The sequence below is a fragment of the Pseudorca crassidens genome, chromosome 15 (assembly GCF_039906515.1).
Source record: "Pseudorca crassidens isolate mPseCra1 chromosome 15, mPseCra1.hap1, whole genome shotgun sequence".
In the NCBI taxonomy this organism is placed as follows: Eukaryota; Metazoa; Chordata; class Mammalia; order Artiodactyla; family Delphinidae; genus Pseudorca; species Pseudorca crassidens.
In genome coordinates, this window is record NC_090310.1 from 32,948,396 (window position 1) to 32,964,196 (window position 15,801).

The 15,801-nt window shown below is 44.6% G+C and overlaps 1 protein-coding gene across 37 annotated transcripts in view; it reads right to left on the reverse strand.

Annotated features, from left to right (window-relative positions):
* Nucleotides 1-15,801, reverse strand: part of RBFOX1 (RNA binding fox-1 homolog 1) — a 2,180,200-nt gene that overhangs the window by 336,239 nt on the left and 1,828,160 nt on the right. The window contains exon 1 of one of the 37 annotated variants that reach the window (XM_067706712.1): nucleotides 14,309-14,571. The exons of 31 other annotated variants lie outside the window; for them this stretch is intronic. In XM_067706712.1, the coding sequence (XP_067562813.1) occupies nucleotides 14,309-14,395 (87 nt within the window). In that variant the 5' untranslated portion in view covers nucleotides 14,396-14,571. Of the gene's footprint in view, nucleotides 1-14,308; nucleotides 14,572-15,801 lie in introns of those variants that run through there. 5 more of the 37 variants (XM_067706704.1, XM_067706705.1, XM_067706717.1 and 2 more) reach the window with 5 other exon arrangements.

Genomic DNA, 15,801 nt, shown 5'->3' on the forward strand with positions numbered 1-15,801 from the left:
ACTTTGAGACAGATAATTCTGGACAATTTTGAATAATTCTGGTTGTCCTACGCATTGCAGGGTGTCAGGAGCAACCCCAGTCCAGTTATGACAACTACAAATGTCTCTAGACACGGCTGGGGCAAAAGCGCTCCTAGCTGAGAACGACTCACCTGGAGACAACGTCCATAAGCTGCCTGCCGAGGTCCGCAGGCCTGCCCAACCTCCTGTACTTCCCTTGGCTTGATTTTCTCTTTTTCCCTCTTTTGAATCCAAGATTTTCTGTGAGTTCAACTGTTTATGCATTACGCATCAGAAAATAGTAAAAATATAAACCTCCCCCGCTATATTTCTGTTAAGCTAGCCAGGATTGGGTTCTGTTCCTTCAACCAAAGGGATCTTAACAAAACCACCCACTTTCAAGAATTGTGTTTGGTTTCCTGACGTTCAAAATGGTGGATCATCTGTCATCTTTCAACCCACAGAAAACCAAACAGTTCTTAACTTCTCTCTGATATCGGAGCAGATCTGAGCACAAAGGCATGAATGAAGCAGACGCCCCTGGGCCATATGGAGGCTGGGGATATACAACAATGTGTCAGCAACCAGACCCTTACAGAGTAAACCAAGATGGCAGAGGAGTGTTCACCAGGGAGGGGTGGGGGACTTGATTGTGATTGGAAGTTTAGGCCAGCACCAGAGGAGGCTGGGAAACCATGAAGCAGAGATGGCATCAGATACACGCCGTGTCCACCCCCCCAGGAGTGGACTCTACAAAGTGCTCCTTAGTGAGGCTCTGACTTGCAGGAATCAAACACTAAAGAAAATACACATGCAGACAGCATCGCACACTCAAACCCCACAACTGTTTGGACAGATAAGAATCCCATATGCTCTGCATTACCCTCAGCCATGGAAAGCTTTTTATCCATCCCCAGGCCACCCCGTCACCATGCAGCAGGTGGGAGCTCTGGTCCCCTACAATGCAGACAGGGACAGGACTCAGCGGCTAATGACTGGCATACCGTATGATGGGTGAACACGCCCAACATCTGCTCGGCCCCTGCACAAATCTTAGACCCTCTGGCAGGCAGTACCAAGTCCCTCAGCTAAATCACAATGGGAACCGCCTGCCAACACGCCAGGTGTGAAACAAGCCCCAGCTCTTTAGAGTCCTTAAGCCCCCCACCCAAATTCCCGGAAAGGGCTCCAGGCAAATGCAAGGCTGCCCGTACGGCCAGTCTCTACGAGGCCAGAGGAGCCACCTTATTAGGATGGTCATTGGATGGCCCATGTCAATTTCACATTTCCTGTCAAAACCACCCAGCTAGCAGGCACCTCGGTGCTTACACCTCTCACCAGAACAAATGCAGAACCCTTGAAGGCAGAAATAACACACCAGCACAGTAACAATAGGAGACACCGCTTGCAAGCTGTCCGGGGCCCCTGGAGTAACTGACATGTTTGACAGAGAATGCGTGTTGGTAACATTGTTTGATTCATGTTTAAAGGAAAAATGGAGAGTATGTTTCAGGGAGGTTTAGACATTGATAACCAAAAGGAAGGGCTTGTAAACAAAGCCACAAGGACCACGTCCTAGCGGTCCCCTCCTCGCCCTCTGTCACCACCCCACCTCCCGTTTTGATCTTCTCCCGGAGGAACAAGCCTTCCACGGGGAATGAGACCTCTTGACAGAGGGCTGCCAGGCAGCGGGAGGAGAGCTGATGAGAAATGACAGCAGCACAAAACTGCGTTAGCCTTCTGCTCAGAATAGGTTGTACGGGGCACAGACGAGGCGGGTCCCCCACAGAGGACAGGGAGACACCACCAGAGTCACACATAATGGCAGGGTCCTGGCCAGCAGAGCTCGGAAACCCCAGATCTGCCACATCCCAGCACTGGGAGCTGGGGCAGGTATTTAACTTGGCTGAGCCTCAGTTTCTGTCTTTCCAAGATGGTTTGGAGTGGTAGTAAAAATATTCTAGCAGAAATATTGTAAGGAAGAGTAACCAATGGAGTGAAGAGCAGCTGTAGCAATAGCAGAAATAATAATGACATAATTATTATCATGTAATTATATAATAAGATAATTATAATAATATAATAATATAATTATTATGTAGTATTATACATTATATAACTATATATTATAGGATATATATTATATATAACAATGTATAACACTATATATTAATATATAATGTGATAAGTTTTATAATATGTTATATATAACTATTATATAATGATACATAATATTGCATATGCTTATGATATATTTCATTTATGTATTATTATATAATCAGTAATATGTCACTATACAATTATATTAAATAGTATAATTTAAAATCATTATGTCATTATGTGATAATTATATGTAATATGTATTTTATATATGTATTATTATGTCTAATGCATATTATCACACAGACACAATATGCAATACATAGTGATAATTATGTAACCTTTATTTTATTATTATGTCTGTCCTGAACCCTTACTATATACCAAGTACCATTACAGTACCTTACAAGTATTAACTCATGTGATCCTCAAAGGCAACTCTGGCTTTGTCCCCATCCAATACAGGGAGATGCTAAACCATGGATTTAGGTGCTTTTAATGTGTCCATTTTATAGATGAGAAAACCACAGTACAGAGTGGTTTAGGAACTTCCCCAAGGAGGCAAAGCTGAGATTCTAACTCAGCAGTCTGGCTGAGAGCTCACACTCTTAGCTCATATATAACACATACATATATATTTATATACGTGTGTGTGTGTGTGTGTGTATATATATATGTATATATATATCAAAACTCAATATTGTCTCTCTTACAAAGTTTGGTTGTGGTGATGTTGCAGTGCACTTGGAAATAAACTTGCTGATACATGTATTGAGCACTTTCCATGTGCCAGGCAGTTGCCTATGGACTTTATATGCTTTGATTCCTTTCGCTACCGTCCAGTGAGGTGACTGCCACCCAGAGAGGGCAAGAACCATGCCCAAGGTCACACAGGTAGTAAGTAGTGCCCAAGGTCACACAGGTGAAGGAAGGAGATGAACCAGGGAGTCTGCCACAAAGCCCACATCCCTACACCATCCTGTTCGACTGCTTTTTCCCCTCTAAACCACAATGCTTCAACTAGATACTGTAGGTGAAATGCCTTACACATGGCCTAGTACATAGTAAATGCCTGAAAACAAGCAGCTGCTGTTGCTCTTACTGTAACTAAATGCGAAAAGCCCAGTAGGCATTTTCTTCCAGGAAAATGACGGAAGTATGAATTTATGACGCCGTCTGTTCAGAGGACAGATTTGTCGCCCCTTTTAAACCCCGACATAGCCCCTGCACGGTCAGTCCACACCAGTTCCTGAATCCAGCTGCTCATCGGAAACCCGGGATTACCAGTGAGGCATGCAGTTCACTGGGCTCTGCTCCCTGCCTTCTGATATAGATGACCTGAGGTTCAGAGTGGACACCTGCATTGTTAATGAACTTGCCCAGGCTCTGACCAGTAGCAGGACAGACGAACACCCAGGTTTGCAGGAAGTCCTCCAAGCAACTCAGAGCCGTGTTTTTCCCCAAAGGCTTCTCCCACAAGCTGCCCCGTGCCAGTCGGCTGTCCTGTGCTCACACTTCCTCCCTGCCACTGGGCACTGACAGATGGGAGCTATTCTTAATATTTAACATTTATTAAGCGCCCACAGCATGCCAGGAGCTGCATGGAACAGGGGTGTGGGTGGTCCCAAACAGTCTGTCCCCAGAAGGCTGTGGCCACATAGAGGAGAGAGGACAGTCCTCTCTTTTCCCCTTCAAAGCTCCCCCTCCCTCTCCTCTCACCCAGCCCCAGTCCCAGTCCCAGGTGTCCTGCCAGAGCAAGTGGACAAAGATTTGGGCCAGGATTCAACATGACTGAGACCCGTACACCCTCCTGCATGTGTGTCTAGTAGCCCCATCTCCCCAGGCTATGGACTTAGAAAGTCAGAGGGGATGTAGGTTTCATGCCACCCAAGGCCCTGGGCTCAAACCCCAGGGTGGTATATCCCTGATTGCACCCTACTCTATTCAGCTGCACCAAAAACGTGTGTCCCTGGTTAACAGGAATCTCCATGGGGAGCAGAAGCAGGGAGCTGCATACGTGCCCACCCACCTCCAAATGGAGAGCATCTTCATATGAAAAAGAAACTGCAGCAACCAGGATATGATGAGAAAACCATGACAACGGCGATGTTGGCCAACTGCTATGGAGTTCCTACAATGAGCAGGTGCTGCTCTGGCTGCTTCACATCATCACATCAAATCCTCTGGGCTCCCTTTCAAAGGGGGTGTGATAATTCCTGCTGTCAAGTTGAGACAGTGGGAGCTCAGAGACGCCAAGCCTGCATGACACAGGGGCCCAAGGGCTGCTCAGGTGGAGCCCTTGGCATTATGTCATCGCAGCTGGACTGCAGAGGCCCTGGGGATAGTCACTTTGGAGGTCTTTTATTCCTCACATTGACTTTGGGAGGCAGAGCACATGGGATGTTACTCCCATTTTATAGGTGAGAAAGTGGAGGCTCCGAGAGGTCACGCAACTTTCCCAAAGTCCCCAAGAGAAGGTCATGGCCAGACTCAGCTTTCCCTATTCTAAATCCCATGCTCTCAATTCTCTGGTCTAAATCCTTAACTGTGCTGCCTCGTGAAATGAGAAGAAATAGCTCTTTGGAGAGTAGTTTGTGAGAACACTGTGGAATGCACAAGCTGGCTGCCTCTGTCACCAAATCTTCCCCACGTCTGGGAGCCAATGCGGATTAGAGAGTGGAAGGAAAGGTAACAGCTGAGGGAGGCCGCCTTCACCCACGGCAGCGGTGCGCCGGACTCCACTGTGTTACTCTGAGCCAGACGCAAGGTAGGACGGGGCAGAGCTGGCCGCTGCTTCAGACACAGGTTTCTTGCCATCATTCTTGCAGCCAAAAATACAAACAAACAAAAAACACTATTTGTCCCCTGGAACATACCAGAAGCCCTGTCATTTGGGAAAGACAGAGAACTTGACTATAGAACATTATCTTCCTGGGACTGTAGAGAAACCCATCTTGACTGTCTGAGCCACTGAAAGTGGTAAAGATCTCGTATTGGGTGGGGTGAGCGGGCCTGAGAGTCTATAGAGTTATACCTTCAAGCAGTTGTGTTTCACTTCTGACTCCACAATTGACATTGTGGCCATCGAAGCTACCTCTGAGGACGGAGACTGGGTCCTAGTCATCTCAATGTCTCCAGAGCTTAGACGACATCCCAGCATGGAACCCATGATCCACAAATCATCACTGCCATGAATGAATGGATGAAAGAATTTCATGGTGCCTCTGCCTCCTGCTTTTATAAGCCTGAAGAGGGACTTCCCTGGTGGCGCAGTGGTTAAGAAGCCACCTGCCAGTGCAGGGGACACAGGTTCGAGCCCTGGTCCAGGAAGATCCCACATGCCGCGGGGCAACTAAGCCCGTGTGCCACAACTACTGAGCCTGCGCTCTAGAGCCCGCGAGCCACAACTACTGAGCCCATGTGCCTAAAGCCTGTGCTCCGCAACAACAGAAGCCACCGCAATGAGAAGCTCGTGTACCACAACCAAGAGTAGCCCCCGCTTGCCATAACTAGAGAAAGCCCGCGCACAGCAACGAAGCCCCAATGCAGCCAAAAAAAATAAAATTAAAATAAATAAATAAATATGTTGACTGGCATCAGAAAAAAAGCCTGAAGAACTCAAGCTAGAAATTGGGCTTTGCAATTTATCCCAATAAATTAGGAATTTGGGAGTGACATATACACACGACTACATATAAAATAAATAAACAAGCACCAACTGTATAGCACAGGGAACTATACTCAGTATTTCGTAATAACCTATATGGGAAAAGAATTTCAGAAAGTATATATATATATTATATATAATATATATATATACACACATATGTTTAACTGAGTCACTTTGCTGTATACCTGAAACTTACACAACATTGTAAAGCAACTATACTTCAATAAAATAAATATATAAATGATTTTTAAAAATTTTTTTAAAAAAAGAAAGAAATTGGGATTTTGCAGACAACTATGGTCCCAGTTGCCCAGAGGAAAAGACCCACAGAATACTGAGTTCATTGCTCTGGACAGCATTTAGGGTTCAGCAGTTAATCAAGTGGATGAGCTGGCGGCTTGTACACTGGTGGGATGCATGTGTGATGGGTCTATCTTTAGACGAGAGAGAAACATAAATAGGGGTGAGATCTCCATCCTAAGTCAGCTGGGGAAAGCACTTACCCAAAACAACCTTTAAAAGACAGGGAGGGGGCTCTGCTTCACCATCAAGAGCTCAGATCGCCGAACACCAAAGCAGCAAAGCAGAGTGTGAAATCTGCAAGTCTCTCCAGCCCCGCTTGCCCCATGCCAACGTATTATAAAAAGCATACTTGCTGATATAGCATGCCTTTAAAATGATCAGAATGACAGATGGCTGCAGCAGGAACACATCCTTTTTATAGGACTGCTATTAATCAGAAGAGATTGACAGCGTCCCTTTAATCTTTTAATTAAAAAAAAAAAGTGCATCTCTGTACAACTGAAGGGGGCAAGTTGCTGGCATTTCCGAGTGCTTTGAGACACTCGGAACAATGTGGAAGGTCCACATTATTTCAAACTTAATAACTGGAGGGCTTTAGTTTCCCTTTATTTATAGATTTATTGATGTAGGTCTTGCTAATATAAAAAGAAGGTATGGGGTGGCATGATGTGAGAAACCCCATCTTGCCTCAGTTATGGTGTTACCGGTTCTCCCTGTCAGGCTGTCTTTACTCCCCTAGATTGTGGTGTTCTCACCTGTTAAAGAGTGGGGACATCCCAAGCATACTCTGGTGGGAGACATTCCTGTAATTACTTTAGGTGGGAAGATACTGCTTAAAATTGCCATATCTGCCTTTGATTCATCTGATCAGGAATGAAGAAGCAAGATGCACTAGATGATAGTCAATGCCTGGTGAATACACAATCACTGGCAAAAAAGCAATCGGATAACTAACATTAGAAACTCACCAATTTCTTCCCTGGGGAGGGTATGTGCAAGGTCTTGGGGAGAAAAACCACGTTTGGATGTTTGTAATAGCTTCGATTATTGAGATAATTGTCATAGCTCTCAAGTAGTTGAGAACTTGTTTTTTTTGCCTGTTTAGCACCGTAACTGGATAACAGGACTCTGACTATTCTTTTATCCACAGGCAGCCCATACAGCTCAGCTGGGCCTGACCCCACCCTCCAGCTTGACTCAAGGCAGTCAAGATGATTGACTTGGGGATGGGTGTGGCCTACAAGATAAGCCAAGCAGACTGCTACTGGAATTTTTGCAGTTGGCCAAGAGGCTTGCTAAGATGTGTTGGGGTGTAAGCCTGGAGTTTCTGGGGACCATCTTTGCCACCAGTTGGACATGGTGTGTTTGTGAACAAAGATCAAGTAGAGATAACCACTATGGAGTCATGGGGAGACATGACTTGGGGTTGTTGGAGCCTCTGAATGCAACTGTGCCTGAAATTGGACATTTTCTTTTTCTCCTCTAAACCAATATGAATTAGATTTTTGTCACTTGAAGATAAAAGAGGTCTTCTGGTGTATATATATATATATATATATACCAGACCTTTCCCATGTATTAGGATATAGGCTTCAAGTTGACAAGGATCTTGTATGTTTTTATTCTGCCTCATCACCTACTCCTAGTTCACAGCCGGGCACACAGTAGGTGCTCAATAAATAATTGCTGAATGAAGAGATGAATCACATGTAAAGCTCACAACCACTCTGCAAGACAGGTATTCTTGTTTTCGTTTTGTAGCTGAGAAAACAGCCTTGGAAAGGTTAATTGACAAGCCCAAGGCCACACGCTTAGTAAATGCCAGAGCCAATATATCAACCCGGACCTGTTTGACTCCAAATTCTCTTTGCCACCTCCCTGACTCTTTAATTTAGTCTGCTGTTGACACGGCCTCTTTGGCAGTACAGAAAAGTCACTTAGTGACTAAGATGGAGCAGCCGCAAAGTAAATGACACCACCAGCACTCATATCAGGTGTGCATTCTGATTTCTTTCCCCAACAGCAGATATTCCAAACATGTAGATAACATTGCAGGACAACAATACCAAGATTGAAAATGGCTCCACTAGCCACAGAGCAAAACAAGTTTCTTTCTTTCAAGTTTACCCCAAAGACCTGCACGTTCCCTACACATTTCTCCACCTTTCTGTAGGGACGATTACTCTTGGTCCATTGTTAAAACCAGCAGTTTGATAATTCTTTTTTTGTTTTTTGCGGTACGCGGGCCTCTCACTGTTGTGGCCTCTCCCGTTGCGGAGCACAGGCTCCGGACCCGCAGGCTCAGCGGCCATGGCCCACGGGCCCAGTCGCTCCGCGGCATGTGGGATCTTCCTGGACCGGGGCACGAACCCGTGTCCCCTGCATCGGCAGGCGGACCCTCAACCACTGCGCCACCAGGGAAGCCCCAGTTTGATAATTCTTGGTGACACTACATATGTGTATGCAGATCTCATTAAATACACTGCCAGATTCGACGATGCTGATTTCTGTTTCAAAATCCAGAGTGCAAGGTTTGCCTATACCATTGCTATCCACGTCAGCGAGGCATTAATCAGCATTTCTCTGCTACCATCTAGTTCTGTAGGGTATAAGTTGGAAAAGACAGCCTTCAGAGAGCTTACTGTCTCAGAGAGAAGGACGGCAAACAACGATCAGGACTCAAATCCAGGGAATTCGACATTCAACTGCTGGATTCACAGAAGGGTATTACAGGGCCCATTCCTATGTGGACACACAGAGATTCAGGGCTTAGGAGTTCCATTTCTGAGATTCCTCCCAGGTCCTTTGGAGCCATGTCTTTTGACTGTTGAGACCTATGTTTAAATAATGTCAAACCCCACAGTGCCAACGAGCTGGCGAAGAGACCGCAGCTCTATCTTGATGTGTCAGGCCAACGTCACTAGTTCATCCAAGCTCTCTGCTCTACTAGGAAGGGCTTTCTCCTCTGCTTGCCCGGTGAATGTCTGCTGATGCTCTACAGCCCGACTCAAATGCCACCTTTCCCCTTTGAACCACCCTCTTCACTGCTCCAAGAGGCATCCACCTACTCCCTCCCCTGTGTTTTCATGTGCACTCCCATGGATACACCTCAACAGTGGATCAGTGGTTGAGAGGGAAGGCTCCAGTCCACCAGACCTGGTCTACATCTCAGCTCTGTCACAGACAATCCCTGTGACCTTGGGCAAGTTACCTTTCTCTAAATGTCAGTTTCAGGTCCTCCATATGCAGAAAGGGTATCATAATACATAACTGTGATTTCTTAACGGAGACCCTTGGGGTTACCTCTATCTTGAAATACAGATTTTGGGGGATTTCCTTTTCCAGAAAGGGATTTCATCAGACACAGATTATGTAACATTCTCAGCAGGGTCTGGGACAACACTCTGAAATCAAACACGTAAATATTCCCATAGCAAAATATATGAATATTCACAGTAAGTCGGATAAAGAAAGTCTATAAATAGCCACACATCATTTCAGGTCAAGTTTTCTTCCAAAATGCATTTTGGTGCCAAACTCTCCCCCCGAAACCTGATTTTCAGAGCTTTTTGGAATTTACAATTACAGGTAAGGGTTGGTAGAACAACAGTACCCAACTTTAGGGTTACAGTAGCCCCCGTTAGCTGCGGTTTCGCTTTCCCAGGTTTACCTAAGGTCAACCACAGCCTGAAAATATTAAATGGAAAATTCCAGAAGTAAACAATTCATACGTTTTAAATTGTGTGCCGTTCTGAGTGGTGCTGTGCCATCCTGTCCTGTCCTGTCCCAACCTGTCCCATCCTGTCCTGTCCAGGATGTGGATCATCCCTTTGTCCAGCGGATCCCACCCGTTAGTCGCTTAGTAACCGTCTCGGTTATCAGATCATCTATCGTGTTATCATGGTGCTCGTGTGCAACTGACCCTTATTTTACTTAATAATTGTCCCAAAGTACAAGAGTTAGTGATGCTGGCAGTTCAGATGGACAAAGAAAAGCCGTCAAGTGCTTCCTTTAAATGAAAAGGTGAAAATTCACGACTTAATAAGGAAAGAAACAAAATTGTATGCTGAGATCGCTAAGATCTAGGGTAAGAACAAATCTTCTCCATGACATTTCAAAGAAAGAAAGAGAAATGTGTGTAGTTTTGCTGTCTCCCCTCAAAATGCAAAAGTTACGGCCACAGTGCATGAGGAGGGATTAGTTAAGATGGAAGAGGTATATTGGGGAGGGCATATTCACATAACTTTTATTGTACTACATTGTTATAATAGTTCTATTTTATTATTAGTTATTGTTAGTCTCTTACTGTGCCTAATTTATAAATTATACTTTATCATAGGTATATGTGTGTATAGGAAAAAACACAATATATCTAGGGTCCAGTACTATCCACCATCTCAGGCATCCACTGGGGTCTTGGGCCATATCCCCCTCCGATAAGGGGGGACTACGGTACTGTTAGAATAAATTGAGATAATATATCTAAGTACTTAACACAGTGCCTGGCACATAGCGAGTACTCAATAATTATCACCTATCATGCTTTCCTGCTGTTTTTACTGTAGTATTAGATTTACAGTAGTATTACTGTAGTATTAGTTTATCTCCTGCTCTCTTTCACTGGGCTGTGAACCCACCGGTCAGTAGCTGTAACTGCCACTTTTGTTTTCCAGGGGCTTAGAACAGTGCCCGATATGGAATATGTGGGCAGCGACTGAATAACTAAATTAACAAATGCATGGTGAGGTGGACGTGGCTGTGTTTACACTGCCCTCCATCGAGGAAAACAGTCTCCTGACCTGATCTGTAATACACGGATGAGATGAGAATGATTTGTCCCTGTGTGGAGAATGATCTAGCCATGATGGTCAAAGGGCATATCTGTCGGACAAATATCTAGAGTGAGGGGCTCAAGGCTGAACTTGAACCCAGAGCCAAGGGCTCATTAGACCCAAACACCAGCCAGACTAATCAGTTACAAAGCTCTTGTTTGGATGATATCGTCTGACACGGGGTGGGCATGGTCCACGGCTGGGGTAAGTCCTCTTGGGAGCTCCCTGGACTCAAGATTGACTGACAATCAACTTGTCAAATCTCCTTTGTCTTCCGGTCAGATAACTCATTGGTCATTCAAGGTTTTGTTGGAAATTGAGAAGCAGTAAAGAGGCTCAACGGGAAGACACATTGGTTCTTCTTATCCAGAGATACCAAGATTAAGGTCTACAGCAAAGGTAAAGGAGCAGTGTTTATACACTGCACTTGGAAATACTGCTCTTTTCCTCTTCTGTTTCTCACTCCCCATGAAACTGCCCAAACTGTTTCAGCTCAATCCTCCACAGTCACTCTGGAATTCTTTACGTGGCTAGAAGGAAAAACTACCCGCCTTGCTATCTATTCAACAAGTTCAGACATCAAAAGATGGGTTCAGGAGATTCAATATGGTAAAGATTCTAGTTTTCCTATGGGATGGCAGGTGAGGTCAGTGGTCACTATTGAATCTACTCTTGGGACAAAAAACCCTATTGAGTAATGTCCCCAAAATTATTATGAAACATCTTCACTCACTGCCTTTGCAGGATAAGGTGATGCTCTCCTAAAAGCCTCTTATGATGTCTGATCAATTATTTTTTTGTTCCTTTGCACTGAGCAGACGAAAACAGGGCAATAAAAAAGTGGCACTTGAAAGGTTTATGAAAAGGAAGTTCTTATGCCATAGAATCACTGGCTCTTCGGGTTGGAAAGACCTTGAGAGGAATCTTAAATTCTGATACGGTAACCCTGCTAAGTGGCCCCTACAGCTGTTTGCATATCTCCAGTCACAGGGAACTTACTACCGAGGATGGAGTACACACTCTATTTTGGATCCTTTGACTGTCTGGTTGATCACATTGTGAAGGTGTGGGTGCCACCTTAATTGCCTCTAGGAAAGCCCTTGCATCTCAAAGAGCTGGGAAGAAACGCACAAAATCAACAAATTGGTCAGCAAGCTGATATAGTCTGCAAGCATGCAGGGCAGCTGGCATCAGAAGCATCAGCTGAAAGGTAGGTGTGTGTGTGTGTGTGTGTGTGTGTGTGTGTGTGTGTGTGTGTGTGTGTGTGTGTGTGTGTGTGTGTGTGTGTGTGTGTGTGTGTGTGTGTGTGTGAGAGAGAGAGAGAGAGAGAGAGAGAGAGAGAGAGAGAGAGAGAGAGAGAGAGAGAGAGAGAGAGAGAGAGAGAGAGATTTTCGCCCTTTGAGTTGCCTTTCCTCTGCTTGGAAATGTTGCTGCAATGGAGTGTTTGAGTTTCCAGTTGATGCCACTGGATAAATAACACAGGCTGTCTCAGAACACCGGAAATAAGGCCAGTTTCTCCCTGCCCAGAGCATTTCAGTGTGATCCATGGTGGGTGGGAGAGGAAGAAGACGAACGATGTCACAGCAGCTGGGCTAAGGATCCCCGCTGCACTGCTTTCCTGACTTAAGGGCAACTAGTTAGCAGAGTGTCACCTGGGAAAACAAAGTATGATCCGGCGAAGATTTGCAAGTAAAATCACTTGTTCCCTCCCCAAATAACTGGACATGTTTCTCAAACACTCTGCAAAGGAGGAAGAAATTGGGCCCCCAATTTCTCTGCTCGCCCGGGTGTCTTCTCATCTATCACTGGGGTAATACGTCCAGAGTGGCATTTTGTAATGACGGCAACATTCCAGCGAATCGATAGTTATTTAATTCCCAACAAGCTCTCGAGTCCATTAAGCCTGATTACATTCACCCATTTCAGTGGGTGCCGTTATTTTTCCTACACCGGCACTTAATCTATAACAGGAACTTATGAGAACTTTCTAAAGCAATTTCAGCATCAATCAGCATAGAGTGAAGGGCACGATTTGCCTGTAATTATTTATCAGACAGGGTGGCAGAGCGTCTGACAAAACTCCAATGGCTAAACTTCACCCCAAATTTCCAGTGGAAGCAAAGGCCTTCCAGATTGCCACTGAGTTCTACTTCAGACCTCGGGTGGGCCACACTGGCCCTGCTTATGCCCAGAAAGATGGAATAATTTCCATGTTGTTAAGGACCATTCTCCAAGCAGTCTGTTATTTCTCACAATAATATAGGAGCCTCCAAAATCAGTAAGGACCATAAATCTGGGATGGTAGAAGGTTTTGCTTGATTACTTGGAATCACTCCTGAATGGCTCAAATCACCAAGGTTCTTACAGTTTATAAGAGGTAACAACAGCATTCAGCATAGGAGAAAAGGGTTTGACCAGAGCCCTCGCCAGAAATTTTAATTAATGAGCTAGGGTGCTGCAGAATTTTAAACTATTGTGGAGGCAGAAGCACAAGGCTGAAGGGAAAAGGACATCCTAACTACGTGCAGTTTTCCTTTCCTGTAGAAACGAGATACAGAATTTATTACAAAGAGATTGTTGTTCTCAAACAAACAACAAACAAACCACAGTGGAAAACATCCGGGTTTCCTATGATGTTCAGGCTCTGTCACTAGTTAGCCTTCCACAGAGAAATTCAGACACACATCCAGAAGCCAACCCTTGCTTAAGAAGTCACGCTTACGATGCGGAAAAATAAAAGGCCCCAAATATCTTATTTGATGATTCTCCTGACACAAAATTAATAGCCGTAAGAGTAATACCAACACACATTTCAATCCTTCACTTTCAACTGGTAAGGAATTCCTAGGATAATCTCTGAACTTCATAATTAACCATCAGTAGAGTGTTCCTTTTTGCCTCCATGCCACCACTCTACCCAGGTTTGGGGGTGGGGTGGGGGGAGCCTCTATGAAAATAGACAATCCACGGGAAGGGGAAGCTAAGGATTAATGCATATTTCACGCTCCTTCTATTTCCTGGGTGAAAGCGCTTAACCAACTCACCTCATGATCAGGTACTCTGCCTCATGATCTGCTCTGGGAGACTGAGTCCCTCAGAAAGCTGGGAGGGAGAGCAAATCCTTTGCCCCATGGTCAACCTCCCGAAGCAAAGGCATGAATGTTAAACAGCAGCCGGATCAATACAAGCAAATATAGCTCAACTACACCATTTATTCAGCCATGAGAGATGTCAATAGCCAGATTAGGGTGATCCATCTTTTTGATTTCCTACTGTCTTCCCACTGACTACACGAGAGCTTTTTCCTGTATTAAAAGTGTTTGCTTTCTCAACCATAAAAATTCCAATTATTACTCTGAGTGCTCTGGAGTTAAGTTGCTTGCTGGCAGTGGCCTTGAATTACCTGGATCAGTCCGGGGAAGTAGGGGGCTGCTGGAACAATCATAGGCACGCCATAGGGATGCAGGAGGACTCCTTGAGAAGGCAACATGCTTTACGGGAAGGTAGGATTCCCTCAGAAGCTCAACGCATCAATGGAGAGAGTTAGGGGAAAATCTATAGACCCAACTTCTTCGGAACCACAAAGCTGAGAGCCAGATCGCTCCTGTCAGGAGCCGAGCGCTCATCCATGCGCAGAGGCGAGAGAAAGAAAATCCGGCATCAGCAACTCTTAATGTGAAAGTTTTCCTCCCAGACGACGGAGAGACACAGCAGCTGCAGGGTTGAAGGTACCAAAATGGAAGGTTCTATTTTGGGAACGGCTTGCCTAACATGACTAACCAAATACTCTTCATTAATTTAGTTCTCAGAGAGAGTGAGAGAGACTAAGAGACTGGAAGAGAGCTGGTCAAGCTGGGAGATTTGGGCTCTTCCTAATGAATTTGGGCAAAAGGCAAGGGACGGAGTCTGCGTGGGATGTCTAGAGAGGAAAACTGAGAAATGTAAATTGATATGATTATCAGTTGCCACTTAAAACCTAAGTAGGGGAATGTGGGCAGCCTCTGGTACTGATCACAAAGAAATGAAGAAGATACTTAGTCGAGTTTGTTATCCTCTGTCTCTCTCTCTCTGGTTTTAGTTTTAAAGGGCGATTTGTGCAAATAATAATACCACCAGCGAATATCTTCAGTGTGTGCTATGCACGCAGGATGAGCTAAATTATTTACATATGTTTTGTAATTTCATTCTCACAACTCTCCCAAGTAGGTACTATTATCAGTTCCTGGTCCACACGGGAAATGAGGTTCACACTAGTTGAACTGCTTGCTCACAGCCCTACACGTGTGAGAGGCAGTGTCAGGCTACAAACACAATTCCTAATCAGCCACGATATCCATTACAGTAGTATTTCGTTCTGTAACAGATCTTCATATGCCTTAAAAAAATTTTTTTAAACATTTTTTGTCTTTGAGCTTTCAATTGTTATATTTTAATATGCAATCTATTAATAAGAGATGATTCCCTGCTCCCTGAGATTAAACGCATAGCAAATGAACGCCAAAACTGCAGATGAAAAACACATTCTAGTATTTGAAATCTTTCTGATGTTTGAAAATATCCAAGTGATTGGGATACATTACACGGAAATAGATAAACTTCGATGGGATTGCATGAATTGGAATTATACTGACTTGTGTGTCCTACTTAATAGCTGTGTGTTCTTGAACAAGTTACTCAGCATCTCTGAACCTTAGTTTCTCCGCTTGGAAAATTGAGATAATAATAGATCCTCATAGGGTTGTGTGACAAGTAAAGTATTTGGCATCCTATCATGATGTGTACAATACAAGATGTGTACAGTATTTGCCATTCTTATCCTGCGTTTCCTGTTCTTCTACTAATACCTGGTATAGACACATCTTTGACTTCAGATTGAAGGCGCAGAAAGCATTCAAA